The sequence below is a fragment of the Rattus norvegicus genome, chromosome 4, assembly GCF_036323735.1.
Source record: "Rattus norvegicus strain BN/NHsdMcwi chromosome 4, GRCr8, whole genome shotgun sequence".
NCBI classification, from domain to species: Eukaryota; Metazoa; Chordata; class Mammalia; order Rodentia; family Muridae; genus Rattus; species Rattus norvegicus.
In genome coordinates this window covers 153,276,897-153,303,420 of record NC_086022.1, presented here as the reverse complement: position 1 = coordinate 153,303,420, position 26,524 = coordinate 153,276,897, and the positions used below count along the sequence as shown (strand labels likewise).

General features: G+C 42.2%; 1 protein-coding gene and 1 long non-coding RNA gene across 8 annotated transcripts; both read left to right on the top strand.

Annotated features, from left to right (window-relative positions):
• Positions 1–875: 875 nt before the first annotated feature.
• Positions 876–25,686, top strand: Zfp248 (zinc finger protein 248). Of its 7 annotated transcripts, XM_039108792.2 has the most exons (6): positions 883–973; positions 1,456–1,704; positions 2,511–2,552; positions 19,235–19,361; positions 19,577–19,666; positions 21,867–25,686. In XM_039108792.2, the coding sequence occupies exons 3-6, from the start codon at positions 2,538–2,540 to the stop codon at positions 23,363–23,365; spliced, it is 1,731 nt and encodes a 576-aa protein (XP_038964720.1). In that variant the 5' UTR covers positions 883–973; positions 1,456–1,704; positions 2,511–2,537; the 3' UTR covers positions 23,366–25,686.
• On the top strand, positions 2,560–17,083 carry LOC134486626 (uncharacterized). Its single transcript, XR_010065907.1, has 2 exons — positions 2,560–15,615; positions 15,736–17,083. It is a non-coding gene; the product is annotated as an uncharacterized LOC134486626 (long non-coding RNA).
• Positions 25,687–26,524: the final 838 nt, after the last annotated feature.

Below are 26,524 nucleotides of genomic sequence, written 5' to 3'. Positions count from 1 at the left end.
CTCTCTCTCTCTCTCTCTCTCTCTCTCTCTCTCTCTCTCTCTCTCTCTCTCTCTCTCTCTCTCTGGTTGTTGATTGTCTGAAACTCTTCACCTTGGGATGCCAGGAGGAAAACTAGACCTATAACACGCAGCTAGTGAGGTCATGAATCATAGGCTTGCCACTTTCCTAAATCAGTCGAATTCCTAACCACATTCCCAATACTCATGATTATACCCACAGGTAAGGGTAGATCCCAGCAGCTGGAGACCGTTACTGAAGGCCACATCTTGTCAAAATAAGGAAAGCAACTGAGGGTAGCGTTCCCAGCCCAACTACTAGAACATAACTCCTGCACCTAAGGCTCAGGCAACATTACAGAGTAGTTGGTGGAGGTTTAAAGAGCCAGAGGACCAGGAATTCGGATGTGAGGTTGCGTCTTGTAGCTATGACAGGGAAGCCGTGCCTATGAAATCTCAGCAACGTGATGTGACCAAGTCCTGAACTATTCCAACACCAGTGATGTTCTAGCATAAATTTAAGCGCATCTTTCCTTCTTTTTGAGTGTAAAGAATATACTGGTTTGATTCCCAGCCTCCAGGGTACCGACAGAAGGTTGGGTCTAGACAGAAGTAATAAAGATACAGAAACTGTCATGGTGTACCAGAAAAGTCTCATCCTGAGAAATGAGTCTGACAAGGTCGTGTTTACACTGCAAACGCCTTTACTTCTTACGTAACGGAACCCTGGTTTCCAGACGCTTTCAACAGCATCGTTTAACAATACAGAATGATACAAGAGCTGCCTCAGTTTTCCAGGGAACACTCCTTCCAATGCGGAATATGGAGACCCCACTCTGAGCACAGTTGAGCGCACCGCCCCTTCCTCTGCGCACGCGCACGCTGCAGTCCTGCTCCTGGTCCATCCCTGGCCTCCTCGCGTCCCACCTGGGAAGCAATTCCTAGCCTTTGGCTCCGCGCATTGAGGGAGTGGCGGGTGAGCCCTAGATGGCATCAAGGGAGGAGGGTTCTCGGAGCTCGGGGCCATCCAGGTCGCTGTTGGCAGTAACCAGGGACCAGCGGGGGGGCCTGTCTGGGGGATGTGCTGGGGTGCGTTAGGACGTCGGGGCTCGGGTTTGCGGGGTTCGGGTAGTCCCGCACCTCTGCAAAGCTAATTTAGGGCCGCTAGATTGTGCGGCGCGTGCGCATTTTGCGCACTAGGCGGGAAGATGCAGGGTTGTAGGGCGGGACCGTGAGGAGTTGACGCACGCGTAGCGCGAGTATGACGCGGTGACGCATGCGTTCTTTGGCTGCTGGGACCAGATGCTGGGATGTGGGGGGCGAGCGGGCAAGCCAGGTCCCGAGTGAATGAATTACTGGGACAGAATAACCCACGCAAGACTCGGTTTCCTTTTGTGCGTGCAGAGTGTGACTATTACGAATACTTGCTGCAGTTTTCTTTCTTTTTCTTTTTTAAAGCTGCAACTAGTACTTCTTGCGCAGGGAATACCCTGTGAGGGTCGCAGGGGAGCTCAACCTCGCTGGGGGCCTTTGGATTGGTCCCTAAGGTTCTGTGTTTGGAGCCACCAAGCCTCCAGCCACTCACATACGCGAGATCCCAGTTCTGAATTTGGTACTCGGTCATGGCTTTTGCGTAATGACACAGTATCCTGAAACTATGGAAGACTGTGTGCTCGCCGAAAGTCTGGGACAAGTTTAAGGAGAGAGGTGAGCTGGAGTTGAGAGATGGGTGCAACCAGGCTGCACATGGAATGCCATTTCTTGGAAAATGATTGGGGGTGAAAGGCTCACCAGCTTCAGGTCCGGAATTGCTATCACCGCCCCTTCCTACACATCTTTTGCGTCACTCCTAACTAGTTGACTGTGGAGGGGCGTTCCCTAGGACTGATTCATCTAAAGGTGTCATGTAGGGAGATGCTAAGGGCCATCCATGCCTTTCTGGTCATATGTGCCCATCGGACAGTAGTGTAGGTGGGTCCTGAGACTCTTAACATTTGGCAGGTTTTTAGTGACATAGCCAAGACCTGCAGATGGTGGTACATTTTCTCTCTTTGAGGTGAAAGTTTTTTTTATCAGACGATAGTTTTGAGAATTGTAAGCAAGCAACTTGGAATGTAAGCAAGTACATTTTGAAATGTTTATCTTGCCTTTAAAATTCCCATTCGTTTTCTCAAGTTTTCTTGACTTATCTGACTTCAAGGGAATGGTGTTAGATTAACTGTACCACTTGATTCCCACTCCGCACCCCCTCGTCCTCCTGGATTATCAGGCGGGACAAGTTCATAGCCTTTCCTCCTTTAGATTAATTATTATTTGTTGAATGAAAAAGATTGCCTCGTCTTTTTAATTCTGTAAGTTGGGTGCTAATCAGAAACAAGTGTTTGCGTTCGTTCAGTGCAAAGTGTCAAAACTCAGCTTATGTCAGCGGCACACCTGAAGAACTAACTCCTTGCTTGGAGCTGCAGGCAGGGCAGGCCAAGTCTCTCCTGACATCATTCTTCCTTCTCCCTCAGCTTTCCCTCCTCCACTCAGAGCAGAAAATGAACAAATCCCAGGTGAGTTTTTTGGCTTATTTACTCCCATTTTGTTTATTGTTTTGTTTTTTTTTCAATGAAAAAGCAAATCAGGCAAAAGTTTACAGCCACAGTAAAAATTTCAAGTAGGCCAGTTGACAGAATTAGGTGGTGGCTCTTAAAAGTTACAGGAGTATTAGCTGGCAGGAATTTCTGTTTTCTGGTAGTCACACTGAGGTGAATGTGATCTATCGTCTATATCAGTTCTTGTTGAAAACAAACTGGTGCATGTCAGGGGTCGATCCCGATACCGAGGCTGGAGTCTCTGGCTCTCCCGCCTTGTCCAGGAGTGACTCGAAAGGAGGTGTCAGAATCTGCAGCCAGATGTATTCTCAAAGGAGCTCTCTTAAATGTTTAGCCAGCTCATTTTTGTCTAGATAAACTTGTGTGTGGGCAGCTTACGTTTATGCATTTCTCGTTTACATTCAAACTGAAAAATAAGGCCATACTCCCCCACCACCATTCACTCAAATCAGTTCTAGAAAAGGCCACTGAGTCACCTTCCAGGCCAGCCAGAGCATGTTCTTGTCATTGCCTTTTTTGACCGTCAGCAGCATTTGGTAGTTTTGGCAATGGACTGTTTTAAAAGACTTTTTAAAATTTTTTTTTCTCTTTTTTTCGGAGCTGGGGACCGAACCCAGGGCCTTGCGCTTGCTAGGCAAGCGCTCTACCACTGAGCTAAATCCCCAACCCCTTTTTTTTAATTTTTAAATAAATTGTTTTTCATACAATGTATCTTTATCATATTCCTTCCTCCCTCAACTCCTTCCAGATTCTCCTCACCCAATGTCATGTTCTTTCTCCTCCGCCAAAAAATCAAAAGAAACATCAACAAAATTCATTGAAAATAAAACATACCAAAACAAAAAGTATACATACACATGTGCACACACACATGCACAAGCTTGAACACACATGTGTACACATGCAGAAGCCTGAACACACATGTATACACACACACACACACACACACACACACACACACACAACTGATTTCTCATTAACCCTTGTGAAGGCAACTTTTCTTTTTGCTCCAGACATTTCTTTCACCCTTGACTGTCTTCCATTCTTTGTTTTATTGACAGGTCTCATGTGTTTTCTTTTTTTCTTAATGGTTTGGAATTACTAATATACTAACATTTAGAATAGTGTGTTCTAAAAATTTTTAAAAATCCGAACCAGGGGAAAAAGCTAATGCAAAAGATACAAAAGTATGGTCTCCTTTCTCCTTCACCCATTCTGTGTCCCATAGGTGTGGTGACATTAATCCTCTCCAGACACTTCCACTGAGCGTGAAAAATATTCTATAAGTAATTATGTTAGTTGGCAGAATTTGGAACAATTCCAGATATAAATGTATGGCCATTCTACCATAGTTACTCAGTTTTGTAAGCTACTTAAATAAAAATAATTATTTATTCAATTAAAATATGCATGGCTTTTCTTATGTATCCCTTTATATTTATAAACCTGATCTTGGGGCTTCTCAAGATGCACCTATGAGTCTGTAACATCCCTTTAATGTGGGTTCTGAGATAGGAGATGTACACCAAGCCCTGAATTTCCCTGTTTTCCTCCTTCCTTTTCTTTGCTATTCCTTCTTCTCTTCCTCCCTTCTCTACCCCCTCCCTTTCCTCTTTTTCCTCTTTCCCTCAGAGATTAAATCCGAGGCCTTGAATACATTCAACAAGTGCTCTGGTACCAAGGTACACCCCAGTTCCTGAGATTTTAAGGCAAAGCCTTGCTGTGTAGCCCAGGCTGGCCATTAACTCATGACCTGCCTCTGCTGTCCTAATGCTGGAATGTTGTTGGCATTCTGTCTAAGCTCCACCCCCACAGTTACCTGGCAACAGCCAGGTATGCCTGACACTGTAAAAGGGGCTGCTTGCCCCCTCCTCTCTCTCTTGCTTCTTGCTCCCTCTTGTTCTCTCTTGCTCTCTTGCTCTTACCCTCTTCCCCTTTGTCCCTTCTCTCCCCATTCCCCTCCCCGCTTCTCTCCATGTGCTCATAGCCTGCCTCTACTCCTCTTCTCCCTTCTCTCTTCTCCCTTCTCCCTCCTCCCTCCTCCCTCCCCTCCTACCCTCTTAAATCCCCTCCCCATGCCCTGAATAAACTGTTCTACACTATACTGTCGTATGGCTGGTCCCTCAGAGGGAAGGGATGCCTCAGCGCGGGCATGCAGAGGCACTCCCTTTTCCTCATACCTCACCACACCTCCATAGAACACAATCCCTCCTCTCCTTATCCTTTTATAAGCACAAACAGCCGTGGACCACAAGTCAGTCAGATTCTGAATTTCTGCAGTCAGATGTTTCACTACTGAGTTGTGTCCTCAGAATTCGGAATTTCTAATACGTTCACAGCACATCCAGTTCTGCTGTTCTGGGGACCTTTGGAGGGCAAGTTTATCCACTGTATTTTCCGTATTTCTTACTTCAGTTCACAGGGTGTGCCAGAGGTTTCTCTGACAATGCATAGATTACTGCTGCTATGTGTTCTCTCTCTCTCTCTCTCTCTCTCTCTCTCTCTCTCTCTCTCTGTCACACACACACACACACACACACACACACACACAATCACATGACGGTTGAATATCTAACTGTCTTGACATCCAAGTTAAACTACTGCTGTTCTAGCTGTTGGTAATAGCACACGCCTTTAATCCCAGCACCCAGGAGGCAGAGACAGGTGAATTTCTTTGAGTTCAAAGCCAGTCTGGTCTACAGAGCAAGTCCCAGGACAGCCAAGGCTACATTGAGAGACCCTGCCTCAGAGAAACCAATAACACAAGTGCTGCTGTTCTTTCATAGCTTCCTGTGTGTGCATTAGTGTTTAGCATATTATTCATGTAACTATGCTCACAAATCCCCAGGAGTGATAGCTTTGTGGTCCTGCCTGTCTTGGAGTGACCATTTATAATCTCATTGGCCGCACATGAGAATGCTTGTTTTCCCACAGATTTTTCTGGTAGACTATGTTGGGAAGTGTTTGGATTGGGGAACTGTGAGCAAAGGTGGTATTTCAGTACAGTTTTCTGTACTCTGAGTAAAGTTCCTTATCTTTTCATGTGTCTAATGGTGTTATCTTAGGTTACCTTAAGTTATCTTAGGTAATGGTTAGGGTTACCATTGCTGTGATAAAACACCATGACCAAAGCAAGTCAAAGAAGGAAAGGTTTATTTGGCTTACACTTTAGTACCATAGTCCATCACTGGAGGAAGTCAGGACAGGAACCCAAGCAGGACAGGAACCTGGAGGCAGGAGCTGATGCAGAGGCCATGGAAGGGTGCTGCTTACTGACTTGCTCCACATGGCTTGCTCAGCCTGCTTTCTTAGAGAACCCAGGACCACCAGCTCAGGGGTGGCACCAACCACAATGGCTGCCTTGTAGGCTTCCTTACAGCACCATCATATGGAGGCATTTTCTCAGTTGGGGTTTCCCCCTGTCAGATGATTCTAGCCTGTGTCAAGGTCACATAAAATGTGAACTGTCTGTTACTATCTTTTGACCATTTTTCTCTTAGGTTCCTGGCCTTCCTCTTTTGCTGTGTAGAACAGTGGTTCTCAACCTTCCTAATGTTGTAACCCTTTAATGTAGTTCCTCATGTTCTGATGACCCCCCAACCAGAAAATTATTTCATTACTACTTTGTAACCGTAACTGTGCTACTGTTAGGAATTGTTATGTAAATACATGACATACAGACTGATATGTGACCCCTGAGGGGTCTCGACCCACAGGTTGAGAACCATTGGTTTAGCCGGGCACCGCCTTGATTTTGGAGTAGTAAACCCTTCTGTTCTGCTGTTTCAGTGTTTTTGAGACAACAATGTTTTTTGTGCCCATGTTCTTGTGAATTTTCATACAATATCATTAGGAGTCATTTTATCACTACTTTATTTTCTTATAACAGTAGTGTTTGGTTTTCCCCTCGGTCTCTGGGCTATCTAGTCTCTGGTCCTCGGTCACCCAAACATTGTTTGGTATGGGTTTCATCTCATGGAGTGGACCGTAAGTCAGATCAGACATTGCTTGGTTACTCCCAGAAGATCTGTGCCACCATCGCCCTAGCATCTTTTGAAGGCAGGACAGATTGTAGTCAAAGGGCTGGTGGCTGACTTGGTTTTTACATTTCTCTTTTTGTAGCGTGCAGGGTAACCTTCCCGTACTAAAGACACTACTAGAACATAGGGATGAAGGTTCTACATAGGCACCAGCTCCAACCTCCCCATGTTCAGCAACTTGTGTACATACTCAGAAGTGGTATAGCCGGGACATTATTAGTTCTCTTTTTAGTTGTATATTTAAAATTAATTTATTTTCATGTGTTTATTGATTGGGTTGCTTGGTTTTGAGTTCTTTTATTTCCTGTGCTTAAATCCTTTGTCATGTGCACATCTAATAAAGAGTTTTTCTCATTCTGTACGCCATCTCTTTACTTGATTTTTTACTTTGCTGTAGATGAACTTTTTGAATTATGCGAAATGCTATGTTTTAGTTCTTGGTATTAGGATCTTTGGTCTGTTTTGAATTGATTTTCATAGAATAAGATGTAGCGAATGACGTTCTTCTACCTGTGAACTTTCAGTTTTCCAAGCAGTGTTTATTAAAGAGGTTGGCTTTTTCTAAGGGTATGTTTTGGCATCATTGTAAACAAAGTTTTCACAACTTTTGCCATGTGGTTTTATCTTCCTCTCATTCTATGAAAGCAATTTTTTTTTTTTTAATTCTTGGTCTGCTGTTTGTCCCATTACCTCAGTACCGGGGGATTTTTGTTACTATGGCTCTGGAGAGGACTTGACATCAGAAATTGTTACGCCCCAGGGTTGTCCCTTTGCTCACGATTTCTTTGACCACTATGGCTCCTTGGAGCTTCCATATGAATTTAGGTTTTGTTTTTATTTTTCTGTTTCTGCAAGGAATGCAGATTAGTTTTGGTAGTATCATCACTTTTGTTATGGTGACTGTTTATCCAGAGGCATGGGAGGTCTTCCCGTCTTCTGCTGTCTTACATTTCTCTTGAGTCAAGGTTCTCTTGTGTAGCTCTCTCACTTCCTGAGTCCCTGTGGTAGAATGAATAAGTATGGCCCTCAAAACTCACGTGTTTGAATGCTTACCTAAGAAGTAGCATTTGGTGCGACCTTACTGAAGGGGGTGTGTTGGGGAGTCAGGCTCTGAGGTCTCATAATCAATGGGCCCAATGGGATAGATTAGCCTATCATTTTCTTTTCTGTGTGTCTTTACCTGTTTTTATTATTATAGTAATATTAGCTTCGTGAGTTTGGCGTTTCTTCTTCTCTTTCTATGTATGGGACGGTTTGAGGACCACTGGTGTTAGTTTTCCTTTATGGTCTGGTAGAAGTCTGAGTTTTTCTTCACAGGAGACTATTACTGCTTCAATCTCACTGCCTATTGTGTGTCCACTTAAGTTGGGCATGTCCTCTTTGCTTAATTTTTATTGACTCAAAGTCTCTGGAAATGTTCTCATTTCTTGTACACAATCCAGTTCATTGGAACATAGATTTTCAGATTATGCTGCAACGATCATCTGCATTTCATTCCTGACTGTTGTCCCTTTTCATCTCTAATTTTAATCCTTTGGGCTACCCTCTTTGGTTGGCTTGTCTCAAGAGTCATCACCCATGCTCATCTTGGTTCACTGATTTTGTTTGTAGTCTTAATTTAATTTCCATTGTTCCTTCATTTCTGCCCTCATCGTTTTGCTCCATCTACTGATTTTGAGTTTGGAATGTTCTTGTTTTCCATAGATGTGCATTAAAAACTGAGGAATATCTTAAATAACTTAATAGACACTCATACCCCTGTGTTCTCTTGTCCTTATCCCAGCATCCCTTCCTCCTCCTACCAAGTCCCTGTTTACTTTTATGTCTTTGATTTTGTTACATTTTTGTGTTGTGATCTTACTGGGTTTGACCAGGGGTAACATTTTGGAATGGGTGTAGAGCTATCTGAAGTATGGATAAGTAGGCGTATCACAGCAGATGATGACTTCCCCTCTCCATGCAGCCCTCACCTGCCAACAGCTCCCTGCCAAGCCTCTCCATTGCCTGTGAATGTACATTCGTGAGTTCAGTCTGTGCAGACCTCAGCAGGCAACCACAGCTGCTGTGACTTCGTGAGTGCTGTGACTGTGGCATGCCTATAAAAGAGCATTGTACAGCGCTCCTTCCCACCTTCCAGCTCCTTCCTTCTTCCTGATTACGCTTTGTAGTGTTCGTTGAGCCTTAGAGCAGGGGTCCTCAGCCTGTGGGTCATGACCCCCTTTGGAGGTCATTTGTCACATACCCCACATAGCTATTTACATTACTATTCATAACAGTAGTAAAATTATATTTATGAAATACCGTCGAGATAATTTGATGGCTGGGGCTCACCACAGCGTGAGGAACTGTAGTAAAGGGTCGCAGCATGAGGAAGGTGGAGAGCCACTGCCTTAGAGGAAGTGATAGATGGCCTGTTTCAGGCAGGGTACTCAACAGTCACTTGTTCTTAGCCCCTTGGAAGCTCTATGCACTAACTGCTGTTGACTGCTAAGAGAAGCTGCAAGAGAAGCTTGACCAAGATTGAGGACCACACTGGCCTATGGGTACAAATGTAAATATTTTTTAAAAAACAAATGTTTAAGTTGATATATTTGACAACATGTTCTTTTACCAAAATAAAGATAGTGGGTTTTCTCCTGGTGTGCATGACTTTCCTGGTCATGGAGCTTTGGCCAGATCCCCAGTGCTGATCAACTGCCTGCCGTGGGCTTGGCATCCTCTAACATTGTGCCAGTATCGCACCAGTAGGCAGTGCCAGGAGACATCTAGGAGAAGCTAAGGCTAGCAGGCGACTTTCCTGGAGCTGACCTACCTTTTTGAACTCTTGAGAGGCAAGGTCCCAAGTGACTTCATCTCAGGATTGCTTCTTGTAGCTAATATGCCTTTCCTGTCACTATTGCATAGCCTAGGGATTCCTGGGCATTAGCCTACCCTATTGAGAAAATTTTCTGCAAATTAACATAAAGATGAACTTTCATGAATTAATACTGTTTAGATGAATTAATGATTTTATAGAATTCCTGATTCAATCTTATAGATATCCTGATTCGATTAAAATAATTTTAGGAAGAGAGTTTTAAGAAATGGTTTTAGTTGTTTTGTGAGAAAGATAGAATAAAGTTAAAATCAAGAATAGAATGTGCCCATTCCTCATAAAATAGTAAGTAAAGGCTGCATGATGAGGAATACAATGAGCCTTCACAATTACACTGAGAAGATAAGTGAATAGGCTTGGACAGACTTGTGATCAAGGAAAACCATTCATTCTAGGTCACGTCAAGGATGAAGCCACAGGTGTGCACTGATAAAATGAGGTCATGTGAAACTGTTGCTTTGAACTCATAATGAGCTTACAGAATGAAGCATTGCTTTGAATTTCATATCAACATCCTCCTATAACTCCCCTTTTGTGTAACATCTATGAGGTAATTTTCTACAAACTTTTGTCTATGAAAAGGCCAGAGAATAGAAATAAAGCTGTGGCTTGGTGGCTCTGTTCCATTCATTCATCCAAATGTATATGCATGGCATTTGGGCCTCAGCCCCATCCACCAAATGTATATATGTATATGTCTTGTCTGTGTGTAGGTATTCCTAACACTTGTGCAGTAGATGAAATGGGTGTTCAGGTCTGATGAGAATGTGTGTATAAGCGCGCGTGTGTGTGTGTGTGTGTGTATTTGCCTGCACAGAGGATTTTGATTTTTTCCTTTCTTTGTAACATTTTATTTATGAGGTGATTCTTACACAGAGAACTAAGCAATGAAAAGGCTTTGTAGCCACCTGCTTTATCCTAGGTGTGTCTTGTCTGTGTGAGTGACTTCTTTCCTCCCTAGTTCACAAAGAGTTAAGGAGCTCTGAGCCTTCTGCCTGGCCGGCTGGGGCTCCTGACTGGCTTGAGGAGCTCTAGCAGTAAATCTGTTGCCTAACAGCATGTGTTAATCGCCAAACACCATAGAATAAGCAAGAAAGTGTTAAGTTTCCAGACGCCATCGGCTTCCAGCCCCCAGTAAGGTTAGTTACAAGGGATCATCAGTCTTTTGGCCTTTGTCCAACTCTCTCCCCTGAGGCTGGCACCCCACCCACCCACCCCCTGCAGACTTTACCTTGCTAGTTAGTATTGTAGTATGTAATGTCCAAAGCTGGGAAAGATGATTGCTGACTTTTCTCCCCTACTTACCTGCATAGCAAGTTCTAGGACTGTAAAAGCTAGCCAGAAGGGAGGGAGTTTGTCACTGCAGTGTGGATTCTGTGTTCTGAAAGCAAGGGGGCATGATGTAATCAGGACTTACCATCTAGTTCTGTGGGACAACCAAGGGCAATGGCTTCATCTGTACAGCTTGGGGGAACTGCTGGGGCTTTACTGGGCAACAACTCTTAGGAAGTTGCATCTAACACTTGGCATTGGGATTTCCATGTTCAACCCCATGGCTTTGGGACATTGCTCTCCCATGCACGGTTCAGACACTTTAAAAATTATTGCGCTGTTGAGATTGGTTTATAATGGGGCTGGCAGGTGACTCATGAGTAACACGGATTGCTGTCTAACAGTGCCAGTTTGCCAGTTGGATGACCTAAATTTGATCTCCAGAACCAGGCAAAGGTGGAAAGAATCCTCAGAATGTCCTCCAAGCTCCACTCAAGAGGCATAGAACCTGCGCCACCCCATTCTAATAGTGCATAAAAGACAACGATATAAATTCACTTATGAAGTAGTGTTTCAGTGTGGCTTTTCCAAACGTCTTTAGTTTTGGTCAGTGCTCCTCCATCTCCTCATCTTCCCTCCAGTGCCCTGTTCCTGTTTAAACCTCCCATGCCCAGTATTTCTTCTTTCTCACGTGCGTCCTGCCATCCCTACCCTTCTGAATAGCCTCCTTTTTCGCCAAGGCCCCTTCCTTCCTTCCAAGTCTATAAACATACCAAGTTAAGAATGCATAATACAAGAATTTAAAGCTATGATTCACACAGGAGAGAGAGCATTTGGGTTTTGACATTGTGGATGGATTATCTCACATGGTGTAAAAATTTTCAGTTTCACCAATTTTTCTATAAATGCCATGATTTTATTTTTACTTACAGCTGAATAAAAGTCCATTGTGTGTATTGCCACCTTTTCACTGTCTGCTCATCAGCTGGTTGTCATTTAAATGGATTCTACTTGCTCCCTAGTGTGAATAGAACAACAGTGGACCAGAATGTGTAAATACCTCTACAGTAGGATTTGGGATCCCTTTGGTGTGTGCTCACAAATGGTATAACTGGGTCAGTGGAGTTCTGCTTTTAGGCTTTTCCCCTCTTGAATCACTAGGCACATTCAAAGTGGCTAGCTTAGTTTGCACTCTGCCCACAGTGTATAAGGGTTCCTTCCCCTTTCGCTAAACCCACACTAGCATTGATCTTTTGTATTCTTGATTGCCATTCTGACTGGGGTACAGTGGAATATTTATTTCTCTATAACTAAGGATTAGCCATTCATACTCTTTGTGAGCTTTGTTCAGTTCCACACCCATCTTTTAATTGGGTGATTTTTTTGACGTTCAGTTTTTCAGTTCCTTGTATATCCCAGATGCGAATTCTCTGTCAGATGTATAAGAGAAGATTTTCTCTCAGCAGATGTAGGGAATGGACCAGTCCTGAACCAGGATTAGGACTGTTGGTGCTTAGTGGACAGACCCAAGATAGTGATCAGATTTCACTCCAGATTTAACAAGTGGTCAGGAAATCCCACATCGTCCAGCAGCTCCAACGGAAACTGTGGATGAAGAGTGGGACAGGCCCAGCACTGCCTTGATGCTTGCTTAATTCCATATCTCTCAGTGGCTTCAGGGGAACCTTTGGAACCAGGGCGGATTTAACCCTGCCCACAGGCATACTCAAGGTTCCACATTTCTTCAAGTGGCTTCAAGTGAAGCTTCAGACTCAGGAAGGGACCAGAGTTGACTCTGGGTAAGAACCACAGACATGGAGAGCTTCATAACTCCCTGCCAAGGCCACAGATCCATGTAAGAGGCCCTAGCTGACACAGGGCAATACCAAACCCTCAGATTTGAGCTACAACTTCCAGCCCTGACTGCCAGTCCTACAAAGGAGAATGGCATCTAAGCCCTGCTAGGACTTCTCTCTACTGAACACTGGAAACACCACTGCTGAAAGAAAGTGACTTAAGTTTAAAAAATGAAAACAAGAGAATAATTCAACCAACAAACCCACCAGATGCACAGATGCCAGCACAGAAACCAAAACAACATAAAGGCAGGCACTAGTTTCTATAGCTGTGATGAAAACACTATGACCAAAAGCAATTTGATGAGGAAAGAATTTATTTCTCTTACACTTCTACACCACTGTGCATTATCATCAAAGGACACCAGGGCAGGAACTCAAGGTGGGAACCTGGAGGCAGGGGCTGATGCAGAGGCCATGGAGGGGTGCTGCTTACTCTGCTCCTTATGGCTTGCTCGGCCTGCTTTCTTATAGCACCCAGCACCACCAGCCCAGAGGTGGCACCACCCACAATGTGCAGTGTCAGCCTGACTATGGCCTGATCTCATGGAGGCATTTTCTCAGCAAGTTTCTTCTTCTCAAGTGACTCCAACTTGTGCCAAGTTAACATAAACACTATCAAGCACAAGCAGAGCATTGGGATATCATAAAATGATAAGCCTGTTCAAACAATGATTACGTTCAGACAGGTCAACGAGGGCACACGTCAGGAGTACAAAACTAAAAAGATGGCTGATAAGGAAGTGAGTCTGAGTTATGAAAATAGAATTGCTGAAGAAAACCCAATCTAAAATAATGCTGGAAATAACAAACTCGATAAATCAAATAAAAACACAAACAAAAAGCCTCACCAGCAGAGTGGATCGTGTAGGAAGCAGAGTCAAGGATAGACAACAGGTGAAGAGCACGGATCATTCAGTCCTGGACAGTGGTAAATTTAAAAATAATGTGAACAGAAAGTGGGAGAGTATTGGGACACCACGAAAAGACCTAACATTCAGACTAGGAGCCTAAAAAAAGATAATACCACAGATAGGATATAAAATGTTTCCAATAGAATTATAGAAAATTTCTCCAAACTAGAGAAGAAGATGCCATCTAGACACAAAAGATAGAGCTCCAAATAGACAACCAGAAAAGAGACTCCCTGTAACGTATTAAAACCACAGAATAGGGGCTGGGGATTTAGCTCAGTGGTAGAGCGCTTACCTAGGAAGCGCAAGGCCCTGGGTTCTGTCCCCAGCTCCGAAAAAAAGAACCAAAAAAAAAAAAAAACCCACAGAATAATGACAGGCTATTAAAAGCTACAAGAGAGAAAAGTCATGTATAAGGCAAGCCCATCAATACAACACTCGACTATTCAGAAGAAAGAATTAAAGTGAGAAGGGGCTAGGAAGGTGCGTTCAGAGTTCTGAAAGGCCAATAACACTCTGCCAGAAAAACAATTAAAACTGAAGAAAACGTAACTCCCCACAATAACAGATTAAAAGCTATGTGTCCGCTAAAGCCGACTCTACAGAGGATGCTGGGAGAATACTTCGGTGTGGAGGCAAGGGTAAATACACTCGAGTTCGCCTGGAGCAGTTTGAGAACAGTTAATCCAAAAAGAAGAAAAGAGGTCTAAAAATCCTCCAGCACAATGTCAGACATTGTGAATGAATAGACATTGTTCAGGAATGACTCATAATGGTCTCAATTCTCCAAAAAAGAGACACAGACGTGCAGTTTGGTTTAGAAAACAGTACTGATATTTTTGCTACCTCCAAGAAACACACCTCACCATCCACAATAGATTTTACCTTTGAGTAAAAGGATGATGACGGTGTTCCTAGTAAACAGAACCAAGAAGTAGGCAGCACAGGTGTTCTAATAGCTAACAAAACAGACTTCAAATCTAATTAGAAGAGGTAATGAGGCTTCATACCCACCAGAGCAGCAATCCACTAATAAGACTCTGTAATTTTAAACACATGCACAACAACACAAGTTCATAAAAGAAATATTATTGGCTCTAACACCACAGATTAGCCCTAATACAGAGATAATGGGTGACTTCAAAACTCTTCTCTTACCAGTAGATGATGAGCTGGACAAAACCTAAACAAGCTTAGAGTTAAATATTAGATCAAATGCGTCTATCAGGGATCTGTAAAACAGTTCCACCAAGACACTAAGTACACTTTCCCCTCAGCAGAATGTATAATTCTTTCCAAAGTCAACCACATATTAAAACACAATGCAAGATTTAACAATTATAGGAAAGTTGAAAAAAATCTGCATTGTGTCTGAGTACAGTGAAATGGGCTAGACATCAGCAACAATAGAAGGCACTGTGCAGTATTATGTCGACTTGGAACAATCTAGAGTCATCTGAAAGGAGGGGCCCACAGTTGAGAGAATGCCTCTATAAACTATGGCTGTGTGCAGTTTTCTTAATTAGTGATTGATGGGGTGGGCTCAGCCTATTGTGGGTTGTGCTATCCCTGGTGGTCCTGGGATCTATAAGAAGTCAGGGTGAGCACACTATGGATAAGAAAGCCAGTAAGCAACAATCCTCTGTGGCCTGTGCATCAGCTCCTGCCTCTGGGTTTCAGCCCTGCTAGAGTTTCTGTCTTGACCTCTCTCAGTGGTGGACTGTGGTTTGGAAGTGTAAGACAACTTGTTCATTATGTTTTATCATAGCAATAGTAACTCTAACTAGGACAGAGGGCAAGGAAAATACACAGACTCACAGACTGAACACACTATTTTTTTTTTCTATTCTTTTTTTCGGAGCTGGGGACCGAACCCAGGGCCTTGCACTTGCTAGGCAAGCGCTCTACCACTGAGCCAAATCCCCAACCCCGAACACACTATTTGATGGTAATATAGTCAAGGAAGAAATTAAGGGGGGAAAAATAAAATCCCAGAATTGAATGAAAATGAAAACAACATAGGAAAGTCTGTGGAGCACAGTGAAGGTAATCCTAAGAAGAAAGGTTGGGGTTGGGGATTTAGCTCAGTGGTAGAGCGCTTGCCTGGGAAGCGCAAGGCCCTGGGTTCGGTCCCCAGCTCCGAAAAAAAGAACCAAAAAAAAAAAAAAAAAAAAAAGAAGAAAGGTTATAGCTCCTCAGACCTATATCAAAATGTTCGAGAGATCTAAACCACTTGATGGTGCACTGACAAACCTTGGAAAATTTGAATAAACAGGATCCCAAAGGAGTAGAAGGGAAGAGGCAATAAAAACAGGGCTAGAATTAATAAAATAGAAACAAAGGTACAAACAGAGAATAAAGAGTTGATTCTTTGAAAAGACTTGATCATTGACAAGCCATTAAACAAACTACTTTCCCAAAGAGAAAAGCCATTAGTAAAATTACAGGTGAAAAGGAAGACATTGAAACAGATATTAAGGAAATGGAGAGATTCATTAAGGACATACTTTAAAAGTTTATACCCCAGCAACTTGAAAGTCTAAAAGCAATGGATGAATTTCTAAATGTGTTTGATCTACCAGAGTTAAATCTGGATGAGATGGTTATGGACTAACAACAGCCAATGAGGTGGAAGTAGTAATTTAAAATCTCCCAATTGAAAACATGGCCGGACAAGTTCAGAGCAGAATTCTGACAGATTGCCAAAGAAGAATTAACACAGTATGTGTCAAATTATTTCATAAAATTAAAAAATTAAAAAGGATGGAACCCTTTCAATTAAAATTTTTTTGAGACAAGTTTTCATTGTCATCCTTGCTGCCCTGAAATTCACTATGTAGACCATGTTGACTGCAAACTCACAGCGATCCACGTGCCCTGCCTTCAAGTTGTGGGATTAAAGTTGTGCACTACCATACCTTTCCCAAATTCTTTGTGTGATTCAGTATTCCTGTGATACCAAAACCAGGCACAGACCTGACAAAGATTTATAGGGCCGATCTGAGGAACATAGACACAAAACATTTTTTTTTCAATAAAGAACTTGCAAACCAAATTCAAGAACATATCAAAAAGATCATCTGCCATGATCAAGTCAGCTTCATCTCAATGTCAGAAGGATGATTCAACATGCATAAACCAATTAATATTATCTACCACATTAATATTCCAAGTACAGAAACCACGTGATCATCCTATTAGATGCAGAAAAGGCCTTTGACAAAATCCAACATCCTTTCATGATAATAATAATAATACCTATGAATACAAGTGATATATTCTAACATAGAGACTATATACCGGACACCCACAGGCATCGTCATCACGCTAAATGGAGAAAAGCTAGAAGCATTTCTGCTTATGTCAGGATCAAGACAAAGACGTCCACTTAATCCACTTCTGTTCAACGTAGTGTTTACCTCAAGCATTAAGAAAACAGGAGGAGACAAAAGGAAAAAAACAAACTCAAAATTACCAGTATTTGCAGATGATACAATTCTATACCTAAAAGACCCAAAGATTCCACCAGAAATGTCTTAAAGCTGATAAAATCAGCAAAGTATCAGGACACAAACTCACACAAAAATCAGTTGCCTTCTTGTGTGCAGCTGATGAGTCCACGAAGAAAGAAAGCAGGGAAGGGATCCCATTCACAGTAGCCTCAGAAAACTTTTAAAAGGATATATCTACCTAAGGAATCGAAAAACCTGTACAATGAAAGCTTGAATATGAAAGTATCAAAGATGTAGGAAGGCAGGAAAAAACCTCCCATCTCCGTGTACTGATAGGATTAATATTGGGAAACTGGCCATCCTATCAAAGCAATCTACAGATTGAATGCAGTCTCCATTAAATCTCAACGTGCTGGTCATGCTGACACATGCCTTTAATCCCAGCACTGGCTAGAGGTAAGCAGATCTCTATAAGTTGAGGCCAGCCTAGTCTACAAAGTGAGTTCCAGGACAGCCAGAGCTGTTCCATAGAGAAACCCTTGAAAAAATTTACTAACGATGTAAGTCACAGAAATTGAAAAAAAAAATCATTTCAAAATTCATAGGGAAGAACAGAAGGCCCAAGAAACCCACATCCCGCTAAAAGATAAAAGTACAGCCTCCCTAGATTTTTTTTTTTTTGGTTCTTTTTTTCGGAGCTGGGGACCGAACCCAGGGCCTTGCACTTCCTAGGTAAGCGCTCTACCACTGAGCTAAATCCCCAGCCCCCAGCCTCCCTAGTTTTAAGTTACAATATAGAGTTGTAGTAAAAAGAGCCATATAATGATGTGTTAAAACTAGGCACACCGATCAACAGAATAGAATTGATGACCCAGAGAAAAATCTCATAAACTTTCCAACCATGTGGACTTTGAAAAGGAGGCTAAAATTCCCAGTGGCAGTGGCAGTGTCTTCCACAAGTAGAACCGGTCTACCTGAGTAGCTACGTGTTAAAGAATGAAACACCATCCTTCTTTCTCATCTAATACAAGGCCAAAATAAGAAGTAGGTGAAGGACCTCAACGTAAGACTTCGTGCCCAGAACCTCATAGAGGAAATGGGTCATACTTTTCAACTAACGGGTGCTTGTGAGGGCGCTCTGTCAGCCAACCATTGACAAATGGGACCTCATGAAACTAAAATGCTTCTGTACAGCAAACAACATCACCTTCCATCACCTGTGGGATCTCTTCCTGGTCCTGCCAGGGGGATTGTTTGCAGTGTACTCTCTATTCAGAGGTGAATACACTATGAAAATAGAGTTACCTATCTTTGACATCATCATCTCTTAAGTACCAGCCTTAGAGAATACAGGGGTGCAAATAATAGTGCTTTGTGTACTAATGTGTAATCATTTGTGTGAGTGGGAAAAGAGACCCAGAAAAAGAAGTAGGAACCGTTAGAGGAGAACAGCCTTTGGTCTGCTCCCTTAATCTTTTCCTGTAAGTCACACATCACGCCCTCTGTTGAATTCTCCCATCCTTTTGTTATTTTTTCCCTGAATTTCCTGTTTTATTGAACTACAATTTATTTTGGCTATTACTGGGTACAATTTATTTTGAAGACCATACCTACTCATTTCAATAACCGGGTCATCCGTGGGTCTCCTTACATTGCTTATTTTATTTCTTGTTCATCATTGGTTCACATACCGTGAAACCATTTGCTCTGTTTAACAAGACCACTGTGCTTTCAAAACTCATCTTACAAGACTCCAGAAAATAATCCCCTCAAGCAGAAAGGGTCCATGCTGTTCTGAAGATGTAAGACCAGGGCAGGCACTTCAGTTAGCCATGGGCTTTTCTAGTGGAAGCCTGTCTCTCGTTTATCAGTATCCTCGTTTACTTAATCATCTCAAGTATACTTCCTAATGAAAAGTAAAGTCTACTGCTGGGCTTTTAGTCCATTAAATACACATATAACTGTCCTGACCAGGTCATAAGCACTTTTGAGACTAGGAAGTGTGTTTTTGCTGGCCTCAGCAGTATTCATAGCAACTGAAACACTCCCAGGCCTTTAACAGAATCTCAATTTGTATAAAATATTTTATTTTATTCTACACAGTGTAGCAAAATGGGGGAGGTTATCCTTTCATTATTTTTCAGTAACTCTAAGGAAACTCGTTCTGCTGAGTCTTCTCTATATTGCCCAGTGCTAGTAACTTTATACAGAAACAGAACGTTTTATTTCAGGAGCAAGTGTCATTCAAGGATGTATGCGTGGATTTCACCAAGGAAGAGTGGTATTTGCTGGACCCCGCCCAGAAGGTGCTTTACAGAGATGTGATCCTGGAGAATTATAGCAACTTTGTCTCAGTAGGTAAGGGGTTTTTCTCAGTCAGCTGCCAGTCACATACATTTCCGGTTGGGAGGGAATGCTTATAATTTCCAGTTTGAGGCTTAAGATTCAAGAGTGTGAGAGGACCAATTGCTTTTTGATCTGACAATGGTGTATTCTCACCTCTCTGCAGAATGTCGAGGACTTCACAGAGCTAAGCTATTGAGCACCCGGCCTGTGTTATTTTGTCTTAACAGGGCATTGTGTTACTAAGCCAGATGTTATCTTCAAGATAGAGCAAGGAGAAGATCCCTGGATACCAGAAAATGGATTCCAATGTCACCCAGGTACAGTACTGAATTCACTGGCAAGGGAAAGTAATCTGTATCATTGGGTAAGGTAGGTTACTGTCTTAGTCAGTGTTCGATTACTTATGAAGAGACTCCATGACCACAGCCACTCTTGTAAAGGAAAACACTTAACTGGGTCTGGCTAACATTCGGAGGTGTAGTCTGTCACCATCACGGTTAGACGCATAGTGACACATGGGCAGCATGTTGCTGGAGAGCAGCTGAGAGTTCTACACCTGGGTCAGCAGACAGCAGGAAGAGAGGAGCTACTGGGTGGCTCGAGCTTCTAAAACCTTAGCGCCCACCTCCTGTGACACACTTACTCCAAACAGGCCATCCTCTTCATCCCTCTCAAGTAGTGCCACTCCGTGTATCAAGTAGCACTCGATTCCATAAGCCTGTGGGGACCATTCCTATTCAGACCACAACAGTCACCTTTGGAATATCTTTCAGAAAGTCCTGTTTTACATCAGACCTTTAGAACTACCCAAGAGCAGCATCCCACAGCTTGGCTCGGTGGCCCCTCCGTCTGTCTCTTGTTCAAAGATGCCTTTGCTTTGGTTTTGACATTTTGGAGTGATTTATTTTTACCTGTAAATCCAAAGTCAGTTGGCATCATTTTAGATACTTTTTTTTTCGGCTAGTTTTCCTTTATCTTTAAGAATTGTGCACCTTCTCTCTGTTGCCTTTGAGCGCCTTGCATTAGCTAGCATATCCCCATGTACTTCTGTATATTCCACTGACTAGACGTATAATGGTGAACACTTACTCTGATACACTTTAATTGTTGGTCTCTGAGATAGTAGAGTGCTGTAGAATTTTTAATTAAGTATATGATTATTAACATTCTTGCATTGAGCACCAATAGTTAAGAATAGCCAAGATTTTTATGATGAAGTATATCGAAAGACTCAGTAACAGATATAGACTATGATGTTTAGGGGTCCCACATTTGAATAGCAGATACAGTTACATGTTAAAGCGGAAAACCAGTGTGCAAAGGAAAAACCTAGAAATAAAGACCGACTTAAGTACGCAGTATAGGAAAATATGTACACTGAGGACTTAGGAGTAACAGGACAGGAAAGGTGCATATGAGGCAGAATATAAGATGAGCTGGGAATAAACCTTGCTTGGATGCTGCCAAATGTCTTCTTCCTTTGTTACATTTCTCGGATATTCTGTGACTTCAAAACTATCCAACTGCTCCTTTGTGATTTTTCTGTTCCTTGGATCTGCTAACCTCCATTTACTAGTTTGGAGTTTATTTCACCTTCTCTAGTGTGCTTTCCCACAGCGTCTCAGGAAACTCCTATAGATAAAGGTAAAGCAAAGAACCTCAGGAGCTGGAGAGATGGCTCAGTGGTTAAGAGCACTGACTGCTCTGCCAGAGGACCCAGGTTCAATACCCAGCACCCACATGGCAGCTCACAACTTGTCTGTAACACCAGTTCCAGGGAATCTGACACCCTCACACAGACCTACATGCTGACAACCCAATATACATAAAATAAATACAAATAAATAAATAAATAAACAGATCCCAGGCTGTTCTTTTGAACCTGAAGAAGTGGGTGTTTGCAGAACTCTCAGGTAGTTCATCATGTGCGGTGTGGAAGCCAGGCTTCTGACGGGGACCTCTTGCGGTGCTCTGTTTGAGGTGTCAGGCTCTCCCACTGTGTCTTGTTCCCACCCAGTGCAGTTCACCCCTGAAACCCTTGCCTACTGATCTTCGCTGCCACTTGGCTGGTTTTTCATGTTTGCTGGGCTCACTCAGCATTTTGAATATTGTGACTTCTGGATCAGTTAATGAATTCCCTATGAATTGAATCTCCTTTCATATTTTTGTGTTTTGAAGTTCATAATATTTTAAAAATTATAACCAGTTCCCTATGTGCAGCTGCTTCCACTGTAAATCCACATGTGTGGTTTTTCTTCCAACTGGGATAGTAAAGGAAGCCTACCAGATTCAGTTTGTATCAGGAAACAAAATCTAAACAAAAGAACTATGAAGAATTTCTGTAAAAATTCACATCCATTGGGCATGTGCTTCCCAAGTCCCACCTCTGGCTTGTGGAAGGCCTTTTTCTCTGTGTGCTTGCTGTATGCTTCCCTACCCTTAATAAAAAGCCTTTCCTTAATAAAAGGACAAGTACTAAGATTGATGAGGTGTGGTAATTCTTTTTCTCATTTATAGAAAGGAAATGGAAAGTGGATGACCTCTTAGAGAGCAAGCGGGAAAATCAAGATGGACGTTTTTGGCCACTCATGCTCACCAACAAGAACACAGATCTAGAGAGTGGCGGTAACACAAGAAAAACGTCCAGTGCAGACATTGACTCTGTTTCTGCAAGAAGTTTTCTGCTTAAAGTATGTGACTCGTGTGAAATGAATTTAAAGAATCTTTCAGCGGTAATTATTAGCAAAAAGAGCTATTCCAGAAAGAAGCTTACTGAGTTTAATATATATAAGCAAGCACTCCCTGATAGTAGGCCTGAGAAAATTCCTGTAGGAACAGCATCATGTGAATATGATGGGGAAAGGGAGGTCCTCGACCTTTGCCGGAATCTCACTCGGCCAATTTCTGGCCAGCCTTTTGAGTATAGTGAAGCAGGACAAGGCTTCCGTGAGGGAGTGGCTCTTTGTACAAGTCAGAACTCTCAGCTAGGGGAGACTCTCCGTAAGCACACTGAATGTGGAAGAACTTTCGTTGACAGTTTGAAGCTCAGTGTATCTCAGAAAACTCATTTGCATGCGGAGCCTCATGAATGCAGTATTTGTAGAAAGTCCTTCTATGTGGATTTACAGTTTGGGCATCAGAGAGCTATCTCAGGAAACAGTCCGTATGAGCGAAGTGAATATGAGAAACTCTTCTGTGACCATTCAGCTTTCATTGTTCATCAGGAAGCTTACACAAGAAAGATCTCCCAGGAGTATAAAGTGAGTAACAGAACTTGGGGAAAGCCAGCTCTCTTTAAACATCAGATAATACAGATCGGGGGGAAACCCTATGAATACCATGAGAATAGGAAAAATTTCAGCAAAAAATCACATCCCACTCAGTCCCGAAGAGCTCACGTGGGAGAAAAAACATTTGAATGTGGTGAATGTGGTAAAATGTTTTGGGAGAAATCGAACCTTACCCAACATCAGAGAACACACACAGGAGAGAAACCCTATGCATGTACGGAATGTGGAAAAGCCTTCTGCCAGAAGCCACACCTTACCAACCATCAGCGGACACATACGGGAGAGAAACCCTATGAGTGCAAGCAGTGCGGGAAAACGTTCTGTGTCAAGTCAAACCTTACTGAACATCAAAGAACACACACTGGGGAGAAACCCTATGAATGCAATGCATGTAGGAAATCCTTTTGCCACCGGTCAGCCCTAACCGTCCATCAGAGAACACATACAGGAGAGAAACCATTTATATGCAATGAGTGTGGGAAGTCATTTTGTGTGAAGTCAAACCTGATTGTACATCAGAGAACTCACACGGGGGAGAAACCCTATAAGTGCAATGAGTGTGAGAAAACCTTCTGTGAAAAGTCAGCTCTTACTAAACACCAGAGAACTCACACTGGGGAGAAACCCTACGAGTGTAACGTGTGTGGAAAGACCTTCAGTCAGAGGTCAGTACTCACCAAGCATCAGAGAATCCACACGAGGGTAAAAGCTCTTTTAGCATCCTGAATGTTTAGCTTTTGCATGCCTGTCAAGTCAGTTGTACAATTTTAAATATGAGCTTAGAGCCTGCCAAAGAATGCCACAGAGTATTAACAAATACCACTTTGTTGGAATGCATGAAAGCTTTCAAGAAATTAAGAACTTTCATTTGTTTGTATTGAAGGGAAATTATTTATATAAATAATATGGTTAAAAAAACCTTAGAAATTAAATCGTGTAATGTCTTCCAAATGTGTTTCAGAATTGTATTTAAATATAATGACTAATATTAATTTTACTTGTATTCATAGGAAAGTATGAAACTTAAAAATGAGGGCCTACAGCATTAACCATACATGTAAAGAACATCCTGTGTTTATACACCCTTTGCGAGTATGTTAATGTAACAGAAGTCCAGGGAACCCTTGATTTATGTGTTGGAACCCAGAAAGAATGTGAGGAAGAAATATGAACCCTTAGTTTAATAACTGTATGGTATACTTTTCATACTAAATACCACCAGCGTCTTTATAGGTTGATAGGACTGTGTGTTTCTGGACATGTCTGTGAATGTGATCTAGATGTATGTGTCTGTAAACACACTTGCATGCGTGTAGCTGCACACAGTGGTGCTGTCATAAAGGCAGCTCACACCACTTTAAAGTGCTGACGATTGTTAAAATTTAGGAGTTCTGTGGATCATTGTCTAATATTACATGAGGTTGCAGTTAAATTATACTGAGAGCAAAGGGAATAAATAGCAGTCGTCATTCCTCACACTTGGCAGTATTTCCCTGTCTTTGCTGTGTACCCTTGGTCTACATGCGAAGAGTGCTGTAGAGCGGTGTACTACTGCATATTTCCTTCAGACGCCACCCACCCCCCATGCCGTCCCTACTCTCATGTTGATAGCTTGGCCTTAGAATATTTATACTGTGGAAACTGATAAACCATGTGTCTGCATTTGATTTTCTCAGAGAAGCTGTGTGTATATAAAGTATGTGGTATATTTAAAATATAAACTACCCTTCTTTGTATTTTCTAAAATAAATAAATGGCTCTGGCCATCATTATCAAACTGGCTCTATAGTAAAGAAGCCAAAAGATGGTTTGTGGAGCCTCTTAATTACCTCAGAACTCTCCAGTTCTAAATACTACCTGTCTTTTGATACCTTGGTCAGTTTGTGCTTCAAGTGACATATTCTCTCTCTCTCTCTCTCTCTCTGTCTCTCTGTCTCTCTGTCTCTCTGTCTCTCTGTCTCTCTGTCTCTCTCTCTCTCTCTCTCTCACACACACACACACACACACACACACACACACACACACACACACACTATCACAGACTTTTCATTATTCTGGACCATGAGTAAGTATGGCCATTATTACCAAACTACCCATTTGATCAGGAAATCAAACAGTATTTTTCTGAGTTTTTCTTAGCTACCTCTATGTCAATCATATAAATGCTGTTAATAAAAATGGTATTTACATGACTTAACTTGAGTTGTAAGTGGTAATACTCTACAAATCTAAAAGTGGCAGTGTATAATAAAATGTTCACTTTACATCCTTGGTATTTCATTGTGTGTCTATTTAGGCATGATTATATGTAAGCGCAGGGCTGTGTCACTCAGTAATTACATACCTGTGTTTAGAATTAGAGATGCCTGTATAGTCTCTCTCCCTCCCTTGTTCTATTTCCAGTACCTCCTGGGAACACACTGATCAGTAGCTTAAGAGACGCCCGTCACCTTTGCTGAGCTGAGTTTTGTCTCATTGTTCCTCTCCCCAGACGGTTTGTGGAATAAATTCAGATTAGTCGAAGCTAATCGTGGATACTCCGTCCTGGCAGTTTCATTTAGGTCAGAGAATGCTATGCGGTACTGGAATTGTTCTCAATGAAGAAGTTGTCATAACATGAAGAGATAAGAAGTCAAAAGAGACGTGAAAGGGAGCAGACCTTTTGGTGTGCATTTTTAGGTACCTGTCCACAATGCTGGCATATCGTTTGTGGTCTGGATGGGCAGTGGTGACAGTGCAAACAGCTGAGCCAGGGAGGATGGCATGGAATTGGTTAACCCTTTACAAATACTTTTTGTTGGTTTCTGGGACTTTGTATTATTTTCAATAATACCTGTTTCTTGTTTATTATTAGGACTGTCTGGCACTTGGAACTAAAGGCATTCCAGCTAATACCAGAGATAACTTTTCCAAGTGCTAATATTCTGTATGTGGTTTGTGGGAAGAATTTCATTTAACTGTATGATGCAGGGAAGATGCCTTTTTAAAAACCATTCTTCTTTCTGGTGGAAAGCAGAGTTCCTCAAATAAAAAGTTTTTAATGATGACTTTCTTTAGTACTGTGGTCCAGAAACAAGGGGTGTTGAAACACACAGACAAGGGTGTGAGTTGCATTACTGTTTCCCAGTGTAAGCTGCTGTCATTGAGGAGACACTGACACTACCAAAATCATGCCTCTGAGGTGCTGGCACCTTACTTTGAAGGTTCACATTGCAAGACCCTATTTTTATTAATGCAGAAATTAATGGGATAGAAACAAGAAAACAGTTCCAAGAGCATGATAAACAAAATCAACAGAACTTTGTCCCAACTAGCCAAAAGAGAAAGATGACCCAATTATCCATCAGAAATGAATAAGGAAACATTACTCCAGACTCCAGAGAAATTCACTGTATTATAAGCAAATACTATAAAAACTTGTGCTCCATTAAGCTGGATCATCTAGTAGAAATAGATAAATTTCTAGGTTCATCCAAACCCCCAAAGTTACAGAGAAATGATGAAGACCCTCAACAGGTCCACAGCACTGACAGCCATGAAAGGGCTCTGACTAAATTAATTGCAGGCCTACATGTTTCCCAGGAGAATTCTGCATTTCTGGAACGATCTATAACTAATACTCAACTAGTTATTCAAAAGAACAGAAATAGGACACCCTCCCCCCATCCCTTCTGTGAAGCCAGTGTAACTCTAATACCCAAACTAGGGAAAGACACAGCCCAAAGGAAAACCTAAGACTGATGCCCCTGAAGAACATGAACCTAAAATCCTCAACATAATAAAGCCTGTGTATGAGAAATCCACAGCCAACATCATCCTAAGTGGGAAAAATGGAAAGCAATCTCAAAAAACCAGCAACATAATAAGGAAACTAAAGACATGCAA

What these genes read in the sequence shown, in the direction of transcription:
- Zfp248 (XM_039108794.2), top strand. An exon ending in TAGCAACTTTGTCTCAGTAG is followed by an intron (nt 19,362 to 19,576) that starts GTAAGGGGTTTT and finishes TTGTCTTAACAG; the next exon opens with GGCATTGTGTTACTAAGCCA. An exon ending in TGGATTCCAATGTCACCCAG is followed by an intron (nt 19,667 to 21,866) that starts GTACAGTACTGA and finishes TCTCATTTATAG; the next exon opens with AAAGGAAATGGAAAGTGGAT.